The sequence below is a fragment of the Scyliorhinus torazame genome, chromosome 17 (assembly GCF_047496885.1).
Source record: "Scyliorhinus torazame isolate Kashiwa2021f chromosome 17, sScyTor2.1, whole genome shotgun sequence".
NCBI classification, from domain to species: domain Eukaryota; kingdom Metazoa; phylum Chordata; class Chondrichthyes; order Carcharhiniformes; family Scyliorhinidae; genus Scyliorhinus; species Scyliorhinus torazame.
Window position 1 is genome coordinate 166720324 of NC_092723.1, and position 20265 is coordinate 166740588.

The following is a 20265-nucleotide window of genomic DNA, read 5'->3' on the forward strand; positions in this document are numbered from 1 at the left end:
CAAGAAGCTGGACACCATCCAGGACAAAGCAGCTCACTTGAGTGGCACCCCTTCCACAAGCATTCACTCCCTCCACCACCGATGCACAGTGGCAGTAGTGTGTACCATCCACAAGATGTATTGCAGGAACTCACCCAGGCTCCTTGGGCAGCACCTTCCAGACCCACGACCACTACCATTCAGCAGGACAGGGACAGCAGATACACAGGAACACCACCAAGTTCTCCTCCAAGCCACACACCATGCTGACTTGGAAATATATCGGCGTTCCTTTGCTACCGCTGCATCAAAATCCTCGAACTTCCTCCCTAACAGCACTGTTGCTATACCTACACCACATGGACTGCAGCGGTTCAGGAAGGCAGCTCACCACCACCTTCTCAATGGCAATGAGAGATGGGCAACAAATGTTGGCCTAGCCAGTGACCCTCCCATATCCCAAGAATGAATTTAAAAAAAAATTAATTCTCTGAATTCAGCCAGTCAGCCGTTCGTTTCTGTTGTTGGTTTGCCCCATTCTTCCGGCTGAGTCACGATGCTGATGTGATCGAATATCAACTGATCAGAGGCTGGTTGGCAGGGAGGTCATGTGCAGGAATCTCTAGGAATGCCCCCCACCCCAACAGAGTTGGCAACCCTATTTTCAGCCCAGGCTGCCTGTGAGAAAGTCTGTGCCAGCTCCCGCTGAGAAGGCTCCTCTGTGGAATGGAATTGTCTTCATCCAGTTCTCTAGTGCATGCAAAACCCCAACAACGCACAGTACCAGGCTTGCCAACTCTTATTGACATATTCCTGGAGGGTTAGTCATATGACCTCTGATCAGTTGCCAATGTGGAGCGAGGGGCGTGTGCGGCATGTAAAGTTTTCAATTATAAATGTCCATTTTAAATCCCAGTTGTGTCTTACCTTTTCATATTCTGGAATTCCACCCCTTTTCTGGTCCCCAGCAAGCCTTGTGTAATTGAACCACGCAGGAGTCTGCTCTGGGCGTCTCTGAACGAGTCTCCATAATTAATCAACAGGACCACAAGCAGAAACAACATATAGATGATAAAGTTCTGAAACACAAGAGATAGCAATTCCAGTCAGTTCTGTTTCACATTAACGCCAATACTGAGTTTTTTTTTAAAAATGGAGATTTGAACACAAGAGGAATCCAGGGAACAGGACGAGGTGAACTGGCAGTAAAATCTAAACTGGATAAGCTGATATTCTGTCAAAATAATTATCACTGTTTGTACTTGGATTTATTCTTTTTTTCTTTTGAAACTCAATACTTTGTTTTATAGCTTGTTGGAAAATTAATATAGTTGCGACCAAAGTCTGAATATGTAATCCGCTGGCTACTTCACTCTGAGTATCCTGCAGGATTTGTAACTGCTTTCATATTGTTCGTTCCCTCTCTCCCACTTCACTGTTAAATCAATGAAGTGAGCCAGCCAAGAGCCTTTGCTCTTAATGCAAGAATCCTGCAAAAATTGCCCTCCGCTGTTGGTAGAGCATTTTGCTTGTGTCTCAGGCACAACATGCTGTCCTTATGCCTCAGGAAAGAGTCAATAATAGCCCACGGCACCGATTATTACTTATGCACACAAATAGATCCCTTGCTTAAAAAGGAAGCAGCCCAATAATAATGATGGAAAGAGGGATTTTATTTTCCTCCACTTTGTTAGAGCCACATTCGTGCTAGACCAGGGTGTATCCCCTTGTGAGACAGATTAGAACTAGGGGACACAGTTCAAAAAGTAAGGGGTCCTTCATTTATGTGGAAATGAGAAGAATTATTTCCATTGAGGGTCGTGAGTCTTTGGAACACTCTTCCCCTGATGGTGGTGCAGACAGGGTCATCCAAGATTTAGAAGGCAGAAGTTGATAGATTCTTGACTCACAAGGGTGTCAAAAATTATTGGTGGGTAGGCAGAATGTGGAATTGAGGTCCCAATCAGGTCAGCCAGGATCTTATTGAATATTGGAGCGGGCAGGAGGGGGTCAAATGGCCTATTGCTTGAAATTTGTACGTGTGTACGTATGGAACAGGACGGGGATGAGTGGGGGGGACTGAGAGAGGAAGCAGTTACAGCAGGAAGTGAGGGAGAGGGAGGAAAGCTATACCAGGAAGTGAGGGAGAGGGAAGAAAGTTACAGCAGGAAGTGAGGGAGAGGGTGGAACGTTACAGCAGGAAGTGAGGGAGAGGGAGGAAAGCTATACCAGGAATTGAGGGAGAGGGAGGGAAGGTACGGCAGGAAGTGAGGGAGAGGGAGGAAAGCTATACCAGGAAGTGAGGGAGAGGGAAGAAAGTTACAGCAGGAAGTGAGGGAGAGGGAGGAACGTTACAGCAGGAAGTGAGGGAGAGGGAGGAAAGCTATACCAGGAAGTGAGGGAGAGGGAGGGAAGGTACAGCAGAAAGTGAGGGAGAGGAAGAAAGTTACAGCAGGAAGTGAGGAGAGAGAGGAAAGTTACAGCAGGAAGCGAGGGAAAGAGAGGAAAGTTACAGCAGGAAGTGAAGGGGAGGAAAATTACAGTGGATTGTTAAGGAGTGGGGTAGGTGTACTGACGTGAAGATGGGGCGTGACAGTTCAGGTAACAATTGTGCAAGAGATGATCTGTGGTTGGTCTGGTAAAATGTGGATAAACGCAAGAGTAATTTAATTTTCCTATAGCTGGTTACAAATAAAAATCTTTTTAAAAACTATCAGTAGATAAATGTGGTTAAAATAATTGAAGTGGACAGTTTTACAGTAAAAATTCAAGATTTTTCAGCTGAAGATGCTCCTTAAAATCTACACATCATTTGGTTGGGAGAAATAAAATTTTGATCAGGTTTTGTACACAATTCAAAACTTTCTTACAGCGTGAGACAGATTATTTAAATCTTTGAACCTTAAAAATAACCATTCCAGAAAATACAGAAAGTATTGCTCTCTGAATTCTTTTTAACAACTTGTGAGACAGACCTTGGCTCCTGAACAATTATCCAGACAGATATTAAAATTAAATTACACAGGGAGGCGATTGATATTTGTGTATTACAAATGTGTCGCCAGAGATTAATTAATATCAGTGTCACACCTATTGACAAGGACCCACGGACAATGGGAGCCAAGACTATCAATGTACTTGGCTTCAGTCTGTTGCTTTGACACTGATGGATCAGCTGCCTTTAACATCTGGCCGCTGAACTGGAAAAATACTAACTTTAGCCATGATTCACTGCGAAGAAAAAAATTATTCTCACCATTTTTTCTCTCTCAAGTGTTTGTTTTGGCTACAGCAGGAAATTTAAAAAGTTGTGTGCAAGATAGAGCAATATGCAAACCCTGGTCTGTAATCCCTGCTCAGGAAAATTACATATTTACCTCAGTGATAACAAGGGAAATGCAAATCATTATCCTCTTGATTATGTAAGCACGTACGTGAGTCGGGGATTAACAATTTCATGATGAAAATGCGACTGCTGGAACTTCTGAAGTAAAAACAGGAGGTGTTGAAAATATGTCTACCTCCCAAACTGAAATATAGGCATTATTTGACTGAGACTTTTCAACAGAAGTCCTCTTTAATTTGATCTTTAAGGAGCTGACTGGCTTACTGTGTATTTTATCAACAAATATGTTGTTGAATGCACTTGCAGTGTTTTGGTGGTTATCTGACCAGCTGAAAGTTTGGACAGGCACTTCTTATGCCAAATTTACAGCACAAGAACAAACCTATTCTACACAATTGGTGTTTGCCAGTGTTTATGTTACATAGGAACCTCTTCCCCTTCCACTTCATTTCAATCCCGTTCCTTCCTCCCTCATGCATTAATACAGTTCCCGATTAAATGCATCCATGCGAGTCACCTCAACCACGCCATGTTTCTGAATCCATCCATGGGACGTGGGAGTCGCTGGCTGGGCCAGCATTTCCTGCCCATCCCTATGAACCCTTGCTCTGAGTGGCTCACTAGACTATTTGAGAGGGCAGTTAAGAGTCAGCCGCATTGCTGTGGATCTGGAGTCACATTGCGGCCAGATCAGGAAAGGACGGCAGATTTCCTTCCTGAACGACATCAGTGAACCAGATGGGGTTTTTACGACAATCGGCAATGTTTTCTTGGTCATCATTAGACTTTTAATCCAGATTTTTATTGAATTCAAATTCCACCATCTGTCCTGGTGGGATTCAAACCCGGATTCCCAGAGCATTACCCTGGGTCTCTGGATTACCAGTCAAGGTCCACGTGGTAACAAGGCCCATACTCTCACCACTCTATGAGTAAAGAGGTTTCTTCTAAATTTCTATTTTATTGCTGGTTGAAACTCTAACAGTTTCCCAATTTGTACCTTGAGCATTCTGTGAAGAACCTGAACCTTCCTTGCCTCTTCCTTGGCTTGGAGAAGGCCAAATCCTTGAGGAGGCCGCACTTTGCCAATTTTTTCTGAGATCTGTTCAACTCGTGGCTCCTCGATTAAATTGTCATCTTCATCCGGATGGGCGCGCTTAGCAACCAGCGCAAAGTAAAGTGCTTCAGTCAGAACCTGAATTACAAATAGAGGATCAGAAGGGGCCCTCTCATTTAATAGTGGAGCATTCTCACCAAAGGCGGTAAATGTTTAAATGTAGCCGGAGGACCGAAAACTTCGGCTTTGTGTTCTGATACAAGAAGATGTGTTCAAGATCAGGCAGGCCAAACTTTGACGTCCAGGGCCAATGGAAGTTCCTTGCAGACAGCAAACAGCTTATCAGACAAATCCCTAAACTGTGTAGAATCGTACAACACACGAGGCAGCCATTCGGTCTGTCGTACCTGTGTTGGCTCTCTGCAAGGATAATTTGGTGAGTCCCACTCTCCTGCCCTTTCCCCCAAGCCCTGAAAATGTTTTCACTTCAGGCACTTGTCAAATTCTCACTAGGAAGCCACAATAGAATCTGCCCCTACTCCGCTCTCAGGCAGTGCGTTCCAGATCCTAGCCACTTGCTGTGTAAAACAGTTTTCCCCTCATGTTGCATTTGGCCTTTCGCCATTCACCTCATACTGGTGTCCTCTGGTTCTCAACCATTCCGCCAATGACAACGCTTTCTCTCTCTATCTACTCTGTCCAGGCCGCTGGTGTTTTTGAACACTTCTTGTCAAAACTGCTCTCAACCTTCTCTAACGGAGAAGAGCCCCAGCTTCTCCAATCTATTCATGTAACTGTGTGTCCCTCATCCCCGGAACCATTCTTGTGAATATTTTCTGCACTCTCTCTGAAGTCTTCACATCCTTCCTGAAGTGTTGAGCTCAGAATTGGGCACAATACTGCAGTTGAGGCCAAACCGGTGTTTTTTTAGCCCACGACTTTCCTCTCATTAACATCCATGGCCCGCAAAGTTATGGGCAATACACCTGCAATTTTCCAATAAACTGCCCACTGCGTGCAAGGCCTGGGGCGCTGCTAATCTACTTCATCCAAAGACGTTTAGATTTGATTCAAGATAAACTAGTTTCAGTGATGTAGAGTTTTTTTTAACGAGCTTGAGGGCTTCTTTGCCACGTCACAACACGAGTAAAAGAAAATACCACGTGATAAAGAAACCCCTGTCTGAGATTTCCCCGTGGGTCCACGTCACTTGGAAGAGTCGGTAGAGCAGCCCAGGAAGCCGCGGGTTCGACTTTTAATCCAAACTGAGTTAGTTGCCGTGGATCAGTCATGATCTCATTGAGTGGGGGTGCAGACTCGATAGGCTGTCTGGTCTGCTTCTGCTCCTATGTCCTTATGGACCATTCCAGTTACCTCAGTGCCCCTGCACTGGTAAATGCTCCCTCACCCAGCTAATCACAAAATAATACAGCACAGAAGGTTGCTATTCGCCGATTGTGTCTATGCCAGCTCTTTGAAAAAGCGATCCAAGTCAAAATCCCCCTGCTCTTTCTTCACAACCCTGCCAAACTTTTCCCCTTCAATAGTTTGCAATGCATTCCAGATCACAATGGCTGGGTGACAAGTGTTGTCCCTAACACTCCTGTGAAACAATAGATTCAAGGTGCTAAATTAATGCAACTTGTTGTATTAAAGATTTCCACGCAGTAGAACATTAATTGGTCGTCAGCTGGCCAATAATAAACATCTCTTACTGCCCAGCTAAACTGGATGCAGGCTGAAAGAAAATAAATGGGATGTTGTGGGAAAACCATAACTCAAAATTATGTGATCTTTTGATATGCTGTACAACACGCGTGCAAAAATTCAGAGGCTGGGAGTTTCAAAGAAAAGGACAATGAAAAGTACAGCACAGGAACAGGCCCTTCGGCCCTCCAATCCTGTGACGACCATGCTGCCGGTCTAAACTAAAATCTTCTACACTACCGGGGTCCGTATCCCTCTATTCCCATCCTATTCATGTATTTGTCAAGATGCCCCTTAAACGTCACTATTGTCCCTGCTTCCACCACCTTCTCTGGCAGCGAGTTCCAGGCGCCCACTCCCCTCTGTGTAAAAAAACTTGCCTCGTACATCTCCTCTAAACCTTTCCCCATGCACCTTAAACCTATGCCCCCTGGTAATTGACCCCTCTACCCTGGGAAAAAGTCTCTGACTATCCACCCTGTCTAGGCCCCTCATAATTTTGTAGACCTCTATCAGGTCGCCCCTCAACCTCCATTGTTCCAGTGAGAACAAACCGAGTTTATTCAACCTCTCCTCATAGCTAATGCTGTTCATACCAGGCAACATCCTGGTAAATCTCTTCTGTACCCTCTCGAAAGCCTCCACATCCTTCTGGTAGTGTGGCGACCAGAATTGAACACTATACTCGAAGTGTGGTCTAACTAAGGTTCTATACAGCTGCAACGTGACTTGCCAATTTTTATACTCAATGCCTCGGCAATGAAGGCAAGCATGCTGTATGGCTTCTTGACTACCTTCTCCACCTGTGTTGCCCCTTTCAGTGACCTGTGGACCTGTACATCTAGATCTCTCTGACTGTCAATACTCTTGAGGGTTCTACCATTCACTGTATATTCCCTACCTGTATTAGTCCTTCCAAAATGCATTACCTCACATTTGTCCGGAATAAACTCCATCTGCCATCTCTCCACCCAAGTCTCCAAATGATCTAAATCCTGCTGTATCCTCTGACAGTCCTCATGGCTATCTGCAATTCCACCAACCTTTGTGTCGTCCGCAAACTTATTAATCAGACCAGTTACATTTTCCTCCAAATCATTTATATATACAAGCAGCAAAGGTCCCAACACTGATCCCTGCGGAACACCACTAGTCACAAATCAGAAAAGCACCACTCCATTGCTACTCTCTGCCTTCTGTGACCTAGCCAGTTCTGTATCCACCTTGCCAGTTCACCTCTGATCTTGTGTGACTTAACCTTTTGTACCTGTCTGCCATGGGGTCCTTGTCAAAGGCCTTACTGAAGTCCATATAGACAACATCCACTGCCCTACCTGCATCAATCATCTTTGTGAGCTCCTCGAAAAACTCTATCAAGTCAGTGAGACGCAACCTCCCCTTCACAAAACCATGCTGCCTCTCACTAATACGTCCACTTGCTTCCAAATGGGAGTAGATCCTGTCTCGAAGAATTCTCTCCAGTAATTTCCCTACCACTGACGTAAGGCTCACCGGCCTGTAGTTCCCTGGATTATCCTTGCTACCCTTCTTAAACAAAGGAACAACATTGTCCAGTCTCCAGTCCTCCAGGACATCACCTGAAGACATTGAGGATCCAAAGATTTCTGTCAAGGCCTCAGCAATTTCCTCTCTTGCCTCCTTCAGTATTGTGGGGTAGATCCCATCAGGCCCTGGGGACTTATCTACCGTAATATTTTTCAAGACGCCCAACACCTCGTCTTTTTGGATCTCAATGTGACCCAGGCTATCTACACACCCTTCTCCAGACTCAACATCCACCTTCTCTTTGGTGAATACTGATGCAAAGTATTCATTTAGTACATCGCCCATTTCCTCTGGCTCCACACATAGATTCCCTCCCCTGTCCTTCAGTGGGCCAACCCTTTCCCTGGCTACCCTCTTGCTTTTTATGTACGTGTAAAAAGCCTTGCGATTTTCCTTAACGCTATTTGCCATTGACCTTTTGTGACTCCTTTTAGCCCTCCTGACTCTGTGCTTCCACACAGGCTTCGTCTGTTCCCAACCTTCTAGCCCTGACAAATGTCTCCTTTTCCTTTTTGACGAGGCCTACAATATCTCTCGTTATCCAATGTTCCCGTATTTATATTTCTTCCTCACATGAACATGCCGGTCCAGAATTCCTTTCAACTGACATTTGAAAGCCTCCCACATGTCAGATATTGATTAACCCTCAAACATCCACCCCCAATCTAGGTTCTTCAGTTCCTGCCTAATATTGTTATAATTAGCCTTCCCCAATTTAGCACATTCACCCTAGGACCACTCTTAACCTTGTCCACCAGCACTTTAAAACTTACTGAATTGTGGTCACTGTTCCCGAAATGCTCCCCTACTGAAACTTCTACCACCTGGCTGGGCTCATTCCCCAATACCAGGTCCAGTACAGCCCCTTCCCTAGTTGGACTATCTACATACTGTTTTAAGAAGCCCTCCTGGATGCTCCTCAGAAACTCTTCCCCGTCCAAGCCCCAAGCACTAAGTGAGTCCCAGTCAATATTGGGAAAGTTAAAAGTCTCCCATCACAACAACCCTGTTGCTTTTACTCCTTTCCAAAATCTGTCTACCTATCTGCTCCTCTATCTCCCGCTGGCTGTTCGGTGGCCTGTAGTAAACCCCCAATATTGGGACTGCACCCTTCTTATTCCTGATCTCTACCCATATAGCCTCGCTGTCCTCTGAGGTATCCTCCTGCAGTACAGCTGTGATATTCTCCTTAATCAGTAGTGCAACTCCTCCACCCCTTTTACCTCCCCCTCTATCCCGCCTGAAACATCTAAATCCTAGAACGTTTAGCTGCCAATCCTGTCCTTCCCTCAACCAAGTCTCTGTAATGGCAATAACATCATAGTTCCAAGTACTAATCCAAGCTTTAAATTCATCTGCCTTACCTGTTATACTTCTTGCATTAAAACATATGCACTTCAGGCCACCAGTCCCACTGTTTTCAGCAACATCTCCCTGTCTGCTCTTCCTCAGAGCCATACTGGCCCTATTCCCTAGTTCTCCCTCAACTTTTTCACCTTCTGACCTATTGCTCCAGTACCCACCCACCCCTGTCATACTAGTTTAAAGCCACCCGTGTGACACTAGCAAACCTCTCCAGCTTAGATGCAACTCATCCTTCTTATACTGGTCACACCTGCCCCAGAAGAGCTCCCAGTGGTCCAGATAACTGAAACCCACCCTCCTACACCAGCTGTTTAGCCACGTGTTTAGCAGCTCTATATTCCTATTTCTAGCCTCACTAGCACGTGGCACAGGTAGTAATCCTGAGATTACAACCCGAGAGGTTGTCTTTTAACTTCCTGCCTAGCTCCCTGAACTCCTGCTGCAGGACCTCATACCCCTTCCCTATGTCGTTAGTACCAATATGTACCATGACCTCTGCCTGTTTGCCCTCCCCCTTCAGGATGCCTGCTACCTGTCCTGAGACATCCTGGACCCTGGCACCAGGGAGGCAACATACCATCCTGGAGTCTCTTTCATGTCCACAGAAGCACCTAACTGTGCCCCTGACTATAGAGTCCCCTATGACTATTGCTCTTCTGCTCTTTGACCCACCCTGCTGAACATCAGAGCCAGCCGTGGTGCCACTGCTCTGGCTGCTGCTGTTTTCCCCTGATAGGCTATTCCCCCCAACAGTATCCAAAGCGGTATACCTGTTTGAGAGGGGGACAACCACAGGGGATTCCTGCACTGACTGCCTGCCCCTTCTGGGGGTCACCCATCTTTTTGCCTGCACCTTGGGTGTGACCACATCTCTATAACTCCTATCTATGATGCTTTCTGCCACCTGTATGCTCCTAAGTGCATCCAATTGTTGCTCCAACCGAACCACGCGGTCTGTGAGGAGCTGTCATTGGTTACAATTGCTGCAGATATAGTTGACCGGGACGCTGGAAGCGTCACAGATCTGCCACATCTCACAGTTGGAGCACTGTGCCCCGCTGAGTGACATTTAAGCACTAGTTAATTAATTTGAAATAAACACTTGAATTACTGTTCGATTGAGTTACAATTAACCATATGGCCCTGACGTTAGATTTTTACTGCAAAATTAAATGCTAAATACCGATCTCTGCCCTCAGGTTTAGTGACTCCACTATCTAGTTAATCAATTCAATTTGTTTTGCAATATTCTTTGGGTTTTTTTCAAATTTAACAGATTCCCAACCAGCCAACCAGGTCACAATTTTACTGTGATGTCACCTCAGTTTTTCCCACCCACACAATTTGAAAAGGTAATAAAATCACTTATCTTCCCGGGATGCTCTCTGGATCTCTCCCTGCAGATTCACAGTTACAAGCCAGAAGAAAGAAAACAAAATAGGGAAAAAGCACCTTCTCCCACTGCACCGAATTACCTCACTGCACCAAATTACCAAGTGCCAATCCCCATTCTGGCTGTCTCTCACTCAGGATGTCTCAACTTCACCCTACGCAAACTTACTGAGTGCGCTTTGTGTTTACATTTTATACAGAACCCAGCTAACCCAAGATGAGTCACACTACTTAGCTTCAAACAGAAGAATGCAATTCAATACAATTTACACCTTTAGCCACTGATCAGGCTTCAGGTGACTGAGATGCCCCCACTCCACCCCACTACCTTCCTTGGAGAATGACTAAACGCTACTTTATGCCAATTAAATCCCCAACACACTTTTGTTGAAGCTACAGTACCGATTCCAAGGATATTCCTGGCCCTGCTGACACAACCAGCCACGTTCCTAAAGGAATCTAGAAAGGTCTAGAATTCGAACTACGAAGAGTAATCGTGGTCAAATCGGTCTGTGCCGGAACCTGCCTTCAGAGGTTCCAAGAGGAAGAATGAAGAGAGGACACTGAAGATTCCTGAGATGAGCCACATGAGGGCGATCCTGGATGTGAAGTTAACGCCAATCCATATGGACACAGTGAAGCAGCCAGAGAAGAGGAGGAAACAGAGGGTGTGGGCTGTATAGCTACACCAGAACGGGAAGAGGCATTTCTGTGGAGGGTCAGTGAAAGCTGTTGAAACATAAGAATGTAAAATAACATTAATGGAATCCGACCTGGGTCAGTAATTCCCTCACAATAGTTCTTAAAGGGGACACAACAGACTGAAAGTCCTCCACAAAGTGAAAAGCCGTCTGGTGGTTATTACAATGACAAAGTTATTCTAATTACAAAGTATGTACCATGCAGCCATGGGTCACGTGGCACCACAGGCCCATGTTTATGTTCTACACAAACTTTCTCCCGCCCTTCCTCCTCGAATCCTGTCAGTAAATCTTTCTATTCCTTTCTCTCAGCGCTGAGTTAGAAAGTTACAGGTTTAAACCCTGTGCCCAGTCTGATGGTGGATACAGTCCTCCGGCACTCAAAGTAAAAGGGGACCATCTGCTGACGTGGTACATTTCAGTCAGCAGGAATACAGTACGAGAGTTCTCCTTTTGTACACTGGGCTCTGCTAATATTTAACTGGATTATCTAGCGTCTATTTCAATGAATCAATGCTGCTCGCCTCAACTGCTCCTTGTTACGAGATCCACATTCTCACCACTCTCTGGGTACAGCAGTTTCCCCTGAATTCCCTATTGCACTCATGAGCAACTATCTTATATTTATGGCCCTGGATTCTGGTCTCGACCATTTATGTTTTTGTATTTTTGTGTGAGCTACTGTATTTCTGTGGACTCAGGGTAACTGGTGATTTCATTAACAGACCTTGTTTTCCTTGTGAACCAGGTGTTTTAACCTACCCAATATCCAGTTAAATATTAGCAGAGCCCTGTATTCAAATGGAGAACTCTCGTACTGTATTCCAGCGTTATGAAATATACCGGACAGAACACAGGGTTTAAACCCCCAACTTTCTAACTCAGCAGCTCACTGAGTCACAGCCAGCACTAGTTTAACAAATTATCCTTTCAATTCAGGGGTGAGTGTCTAGGAGAGTGTCTGGAATTCCTATAGGGGTCTCCAAGTCTCCTCGATCAGTGGGCTCCCTGGAGACCTTTATGTTATTTCTCTGGGGTATGGAAGGGAGGGATGCGGGGTGAGGGAGGGGTTCTGCAGATCTTCCGTGAGAGATATTGCAGTGGACTGGGAGAACATGGTGGACTACAGTCAACTTCAGATTAATGGTATGGTAATTTCCTCTGATGGTTAAAATGGTTCTAAGTGCAATAAGTGTAGGGCACCCTCAATAAGACACAATGGCTATCCATAGCCTTACACATAGGCAATAAGATGTATTAGAACAGATAGGGGAGATAGCCAACAACACAACCTAAAACATCCCTAAAAGCAGATAGCCTAATTACTGGGGGTGCAGGATGCGGAGTTGGATAATTTTACCTATTTTTCTGGTAGTAGCTGATCTTGCGATGCCATGGGAAGGTCTGATGATATGACCATCACTGGTCATGTGCAGGATTGGCGCTTCTGCTCGGGGCTGCTTGCTCTCATCAATTATCTCCGTTCTGAACAAGCAAAGACAGACTGATGTGAGCATTTTCAGTAACGGTGAACACAGGACATTTCCATATCAAGTCTACTTGACAAACACAGATGTCCGGTATTGTAATTACAAACCTTGGGATTGGTAGATTTTAGTCTGCCACTGTGGATATAAAGCTGGCTTTACAGAAGAGCCACCTCTTACAGGGGCCAACCAAATTTTTATAAATTCTTTCACAGGATGTAGGCGTCCCTGGCTGGGCCAGAATTTGTTGCCCTTCCCTAATTGCCCTTGAACTGAGTGGCTTGCTGGACCATTTCAGAGGGCAGTTAAGAGTCAACAAAATTGCTGTGGATCTGGATTCGCACCTAGGCCACACCAGGTCAGGATGGCAGATTTCCTTCCCTAAAAACATCAGTGAATCAGATCAATTTTTACGAAGATCGACAATAGTCGTGGTCATCATTGCTAAGACTAGGGATGAGATCGAATGGGTTCGTCGTGCCCGGCCCGGTGACACGACAAGATCGTAAATCTCTCGCGAGATTTGCAATGCTCAAAACGCCTCGTGAGATCTAATGGGATCTCTCGAGACGTCGTGTCCTAGATCTCGCCCTTGCTGGCGAGGTCCAGATTAACATATTTTAGTGAGCCATTAGGCTCATTTCAATACGTCGGCACCCGATTCTCCCGAGGTCCAGGAACGAACTCCCGTACATGGGAGACCTCGCCGCGGCGCTGTTTAGCACTGATCCACACAAATGGCACCTGGGAAGGGGGGAGGTCTCCCAGGCCTTCGGAGGTCCCTGGGTGGCCGGGCTCTGGACAGGATGGCATACTCTGGCATTCAGTTGCCACCCGGGCACCTTGCTACTGCCAGCTTGGCACCATGGCAGTGCCACCCTGGCAGTGCTGCCCTGGCACTACCGGGTTGGCAGCAGGACCAAGGTGCCCGGGTGCCAAGTTACCCATTCCAGGGATTGGGCCTGGGGGTACCCTGCCCTTAAGAGGTGGGGCGAGGAGGAGCTCGAGGACCCCCTAAGTGGTAGGTTCGGGGGTCTGAAGGCCACAGTGGGATATCCAAGCGGGAAGGGGTCAAAAGAGCGGGGCAACATTTAAAAAATGGTGCCCCGATCTCTTCCTGCACTAACAGAAGGTGAGGTAACTGCGGCCTCGACAGGACAAGTCCAGAAAAAATGACAGTCTCAATTGATAGAGGGAAGCTACAGACACTGAGAAAGACTCCGCGCCCAAAATGGGACCAAATGGGACCAAAATGGGTTTTTGGCGCCTTAAATCATGCCCTAGATTTTCTTTTGATTAATTTAATTTAAATTCCACCGACAGCTGAGGTGGGATGTGAACCCATATCCCCAGAGCATTAGCCTGGGCCTCTGCGTTATTAGTACCAGTACGTTACACTACATCACCCATGTAGGAAATTCATTCCTATTGATTTCAATGTCAGATTTATGTCAGGCACCACATTGAAAATCTACCCCATGGAAATTCCAAACTCTAGCTGTGTTAGCAGAGAGCTTTCAATGCTCAGAATATTAACTTCTCCTGGACCTGCATCTACTAGTATTTTGGAAAACAATGGTCATTTTGTTCCTGATGCGACCATCAATTCACACGAGACGGAGAGTTGAAGTGAACAGTGGTTTTAATCAGCTAGAACTGTGCCTGCCTGTGACTGCTCTGCACTGAGAGCCGCCTGCAGGGCAGCAGATCTATATACCTCCCCCGAGGGCCGGAGCCCACAAGGGCACCAACATGATACAGTGTGGTGTAATGTGATACAATGGTCCATAGGTGGAGCCCACAAGGGCAACAACATAGTACAATGCAATACAGTGGTGAATGGTTGCCGTAATACATTCACCACAGTTCCTGTACAATAATTTCTGTTTGGAAGATCAGATATTCCAGCTGAGAAGATATCCTTAAGTCATTGTCATTTGGTGAGATCGGGACATATTTTCATAACATACTCACAGGTTAGATATTAAGTGACTCTCAGCATCTAGCGAGACCCTGCCACTGTCGTAGGAGGTAGACACCTCGTGGTTTCCGTCAAAGTTAATTCTTTGTATCAGGTGTTCATCTGATGGAAAAAATGTGTCAAAGTGTAGATGGAAATATCTTTCTACTGCTCCAGTAGGAATGGAAGCAATGCATATTACACTATGCAGGATTACACTATAAATACAGCACAGAGGACGGCTATTCCACTAAACCTGTCCATGCCAGTGATTATGCTGTACTTGTGTCTCATGCTACCATTCCTCACCTAACTCTATTTCCTTTTCTCTCTTATGCTTTCTTACCCTTTGCTTCAATAGGAACATAGGAATTAGAAGCAGAAGTGGGCAATTCAGCCCTTCGACCCTGCTCCACCATTCAATCAGCTCATGGCTGATCTCTTCCTGATGTACATCTACACTGCTCGCTTCAACCATTCCCGGTTTCACATTCCCACCACTCTCTGGGTAAAGAACTTTCTTCCGAATTCCCAACTGGATTTTGTGGCGACTATCTTAGATTGATCTAGTTCTGCTCTTCCCCAAAATAGGAAATGTTCTCTCTGTATCCACTCTGCGAAAACCTTTCAGAATTCTAACGACATCTATTAGGTCACCGCTCAATCCAGCTCTTCCTTCTAATAGGTATATCTCTTCCATTTCTAGTATCATCCTTGTAAATCGTTTTTGTCCCCTCTCCAGTGCCTCCATATCTCTTTTATAATATGGCGACCATAATTGTATGCAGTACTCCTTAATCTAACCAAGGTTCAATACAGGGTGCATCTGCTTCTGTTTTCTGGAACTGTTGGCCTATTTGTAGTTGCAAAATGATTACATGTGGATATGATAAAATATTCCTGTTGTGTTACAGGCATAGAACAAGAGGGCCAGTTCACAGTATAGAGATGAAGCAGATTGGAGCCTCCCGTGTAATGTTCAATGGGTGCTTACTAACTAATATTCAGGAATTAATAGTAAAATATACAGCAATTATCTTCGATGCTAAGATCAAGGAATAGTTGGGGTTTGTTTAGACAGGGCTGGGAAGCGTGGTCAATGTCAAGGATCAGCCATGATTTTTACTGAATGACACAGCAGACTCAAAGGGTCGAGTGACCTACTGCTCCTATTTCTTATGTCCCTTTGTGATTCCACACTGAATCGCATGCTCCTTACTGGGAGTGATTGATCACACAATCAACCCACATGTTTGTCTCTGGACTTTTTTTTTTGACCATTTCTCCGCGAAAGGAACGTGGAGAAAACGCTTCTTGGAATTTTATTAGATTAAAAAAAAACAGAATCTGTCTCCTTGCAAGTTCTTTTAAAAAGGGAGGGGCCTTGAAGAAAGGCACTTAATATGATAAGCAGAGGTTGCTAAATAATAAACCAGTCATTAACCTGTCTAAATATTTAGAAACCATTGTGTTGAAATGCTTTCTGTAAGAGCTGGTCATTATCACGTTGCTGTTTGTGGGAGTTTGCTGTGTGCAAATTGGCTGCTGTATTTCTTAACAATAATCTTTATTAGTGTCACAAGTAGGCTTACATTAACATTGCAATGAAGTTACTGTGAAAAGCCCCTAGTCCGCCACATCGCCTGTTCAGTTCGGGTACACTGAGGGAGAATTCAGAATGTCCAATTCACCTAACAAGCACGTCTTTCAGGGCTTATGGGAGGAAACCGGAGCACCCCAAGGAAACCCACGCAGACACAGGGAGAACGTGCAGGCTCTGCATGGACAGCGACCCAAGCGGGAATCAAACCCGGGTCCCTGGTACTGTGAAGCAGTCGTGCTAACCACTATGCTACCGTGCCGCCCATGTGCAAACTCTACACTGATAGTGACCCGGGGCTGAGGCAGCAGTACTAACTAACTGCACCAATTGCCTAAATTCCAACAGGGACTACACTTCAAAGGCACTGCTTCACTGGCTAGAAAGCTCTTTGGGGGGACGTCTTGAGATTGTGAAAGGTGCCACAGATACATATAAGCCCTTTCTTTCTCTTTTACTGCCTCAAGGAGCCCTCGAGTCCCCCCTCACTAAAGGCCAATTATTTTGCGGCGGTATAAACGATTACCTGAAGCCGAGAAGCATTTGCTCCTGGCTTGATCGAAACCGAGCGAGAGGGGCTCATCGTCCGAACTCAGTTGTGTCTCTATTCCGAGGTGGCGGGTTCCACGGCCTCTCCTTAGCTTTCGAATGTTACTCCCGATAATGGACTGGTCATTCAGCAAGTCGGGCCAGTTCGTCATGCTATCATAGACAGGCCAGCTTGGCAGGCTGTGGGTGAACAAGGAGTCTCATCAATTACATTAATTCGAGCAACAAAAAAAAACCACTTGAATTGCCAACATAAACACGAGCCACCCTCCTGGGAGCTTCTTGAAAAGAAAACGCACAAGTCCAGAAATTAAGAACAATTATGACTGGAAACAATATCATTGGCCTCAGATAATCTGGGCCAAGGTAAAGGGGGAAATAAAAATGAACCTGACCACTGTCCTGCTGCAAGATGTAGCTGCAGAGATGTCAGGATTCAACAACAACTTATATTCATCTAGTGCCGCTAATGTAGCAAAACATCCCAAGGGGCTTCAATGGAGCAGCTTTAAACACTACATGACATTGAGCCACATAAAGAGCCATTAATAATTTTTATTAGTGTCACAAGTAGGCTTACATTAACATTGCAATGACATTGCTATGAAAATCCCCTAGCCGCCAAACTCCGGCGCCTGTTCGGGTACACGGAAGAAAAATTCAGAATGTCCAATTCACCTAACAGCACGTCTTTCGGGACTTGTAGGAGGAAACCAGAGTACCCCGGAGGAAATCCACATAGACACGGGGAGAACGTGCAGACTCTGCACATAGTGACCGAAGCCGGGAATCGAACTCAGGTCCTTGGCACTGTGAAGCAACAGTGCTAACCGCTGTGCTACGTGCCACAGATGGGTAGATGAAGGAGGTTTTAGCAAGTGTCTTAAAGGAGAAAAACAAGGTAAAGAAGCAAAGAAGTTTCAAGAGGGAATTCCAGAGCTTCGGACCTGAGCAACTGAGGGTGCAGTCACCAATGTTGAAGCACATTGGATATTCAAGAGGCCAGGATTAGAAGAACACAGATATCTCGGAGAGCTCTGAGGCTGGAAGAGATTGCAGGGAGAGGTGAGGCCGTATAGGGAATTGGAAACAAGAATGAGAATTTGAAAATAAAGGTGTCCCTTGACTGGGAGCCAATGTAGGCCGGTAAGGACTGGCGTGATAGGTGAATGGAACTTAGTGTGAGTTAAGACAAGGCAAGAGAGCTGATGGAGGGTAGAAGGTGGGAGCCCAGTCAGAGGTGTGTTAGAATAGTCAAGTTTAAACGTAATGAAGGCATGGATGAGGGCTTCACCAGAAGGAGATGACAGGACCCTGGCTATGATTCTGCCCATCAACTGTGAATTTACTAACACTAAGTGAAATAAAAGCCCTATTGGATGAGATAATTTGATGCTCGCTCCCGCTTTTAGAACAGAAATTCTGCATTAGGAGAAATAGCAGCGGATGAGGGGATTTTGCAATTTTAAATGCAGACGGTAATTAATAAAATTATTATTTTTAACAAATACCTTTGTATCTGTGCCAATCCATTCTGAGACAGAGGTCAGGAGGTGTACAGGAATGGTTCTAGGATGACCTGAACGAAGTCAGCTGTCTGATAGTCACTCGGTTATTCCTCACCAGGATGGAATGGACACCTGAACAAAGTGCCCTGGGGGAATGTGACCCCCTCCATTGTTGTGTTGCTGAATTGGTCATCTGAAAGTTTTGTAAACAGATCAGGGAGAAGATAGGACATTCCAGGTGGGAGCTGGGTCTACCAGGGTTACGATTCTGGAGCCAGGACCTCATCCGAAATGGAACTCTCCATGTGGGGGAGCTGTGTCCCTGAGTCCAATGGCCACTAGGCCAAGCTTGGTCCTGTCCATTTCAGCAACCCTAACTTACTCGTGATAACTGCACAGAAATGAGTGGGAGCACTCACTAATTCCACTCTCTCCCACTTTTGTCCAAGTAACTATGGTCAGATGTAACACCCTCTCCTGCGTCAGTTGAAACTAGTTTATGCAGACCTAGGACCACTTGTGGATCTCATGGCGTAGTGTGTGGTACATTTAACAACCAAACTGTTTTCTCCTCGAAAGAAACGTATGAAGCTTAAGGGAGATGAGTCTCTTCTCAACAGGAACTTGATAGAAAAGCAATGACCAGAAATAACTGAGATTAATATTCAAGACAAACTAACCTCTTGGCAATTATTTCGGACTTCAGCTTCTCTTTGTAATCCTAGATTAACAAAAGAAAATTAATCTTTAAAAAATACCAACTAAAAGAATACCCAGAATTACAGAAGGAAGGGAAGGCCTCTTCAGGGGCACTTTTTAGGGTGTAGTTCAGAGGTCAACTTGGCGATGGGCAAAAGCTCTTTCAGCTGTGTCGTATTTTCCAATCTCACATGAGCTCAGTAAAACCAAGCACACAAGGCGCCCTCCAGGCATGGCAGTATAACTCAAGTTTAGAGTGAAGCCAAGTCTTGCTTGGGAAATTTCAACACCTCCCAAGCAGCAATGAGACAAATAACCAGATCGCCTGTTTGAGCAATGCTGGTTGGCGGGTAAATATTGTCCAGGACACTGCTCTTCTTCAAAAATTCCGTCGGGGATCTTATGTATCCACCTGACTGGGAAAAAGGGACCTTGGTTTAATGTCACATCTGAAAGACAATGGGGTCAATTTTCCAGTTCTGCCCACCAAGGGAATCATCACGGGCAGGACGGAATATTTGGTGGACCATCTATAGGTGTGTTGACCTTGGGCTGGAGTTTCCGGTCTAGGGTCGGGCCCGGTCAGAAAATGCTGCCCAGTACCTCTGACGGTGCAGCATCACCTCAGTATCACATTGGAAGTGTCAGGCTGATTTTCTGGAGTGGGATTTGAACCCTCAACCTCCTGGCTCCTCCCTTACAGGGGAGCTGACTTCATGAACAACTGTTGAACTGTGATATGAATGAAAGGCATCTTTACACCGTTTGTCAGTGATTTTGGTGTAGCACAACTGACAGACACCAAGAGAATGAACTTGCCTTTTTGGAGCAGCTGATTAAATACCTGAGAGCAATGCAAGTTACAGGGTGTTGTGACTATCATGTAGATAAATATCCTGATTTGCTCATCAGGAAACGTCTGTCAAATATTTTGTCATGAAGTATTTCATATGGCTAAATGGGTTAAATTATGAGGTCAGGTTGCATAAATGAAGATTGTATCCCATTGAGTCGAGAAGGTTAAGGGGTGATCTGATTGAGGTGTTTAAGATGATTAAACAAATTGATAGGGTGGATAGGGAGAAATTATTCTCTCTGGTGGGGGAGTCCAGAAAAAAAGTAGCATAACCTTAAAATTAGAGCTAGGCCAGGATTCGTTCCCAGCCAAAATGCTGTTGATTTGGGAGTCAACTGGAAAATTTCGGAACTAAGATTGTCAGGGTTTTGGTAGTAAGGGTATTGAGGAGCTAAAGTTTAGGCAGGTATGAGCTAATGCAATGGCAGAGCAGATTCAAGGGTTGAATTGCCACTTCCTGTTTCTGTGAAAATAGCACATTGCTTCAAAATAA

General features: G+C 45.4%; 1 protein-coding gene across 2 annotated transcripts in view; it reads right to left on the reverse strand.

Annotated features, from left to right (window-relative positions):
• pkd1a (polycystic kidney disease 1a) overlaps positions 1–20265 on the reverse strand; it is a 239617-nt gene that overhangs the window by 20661 nt on the left and 198691 nt on the right. For both annotated transcript variants that reach the window (XM_072481591.1, XM_072481590.1), the window contains exons 33-39: positions 18898–18938; positions 16687–16889; positions 14575–14683; positions 12474–12598; positions 10939–11141; positions 4326–4520; positions 907–1058 (exon numbers count right to left, since the gene is read on the reverse strand). In XM_072481591.1, coding sequence (XP_072337692.1) covers positions 907–1058; positions 4326–4520; positions 10939–11141; positions 12474–12598; positions 14575–14683; positions 16687–16889; positions 18898–18938 — 1028 coding nt within the window. The remainder of the gene's footprint in view (positions 1–906; positions 1059–4325; positions 4521–10938; positions 11142–12473; positions 12599–14574; positions 14684–16686; positions 16890–18897; positions 18939–20265) is intronic.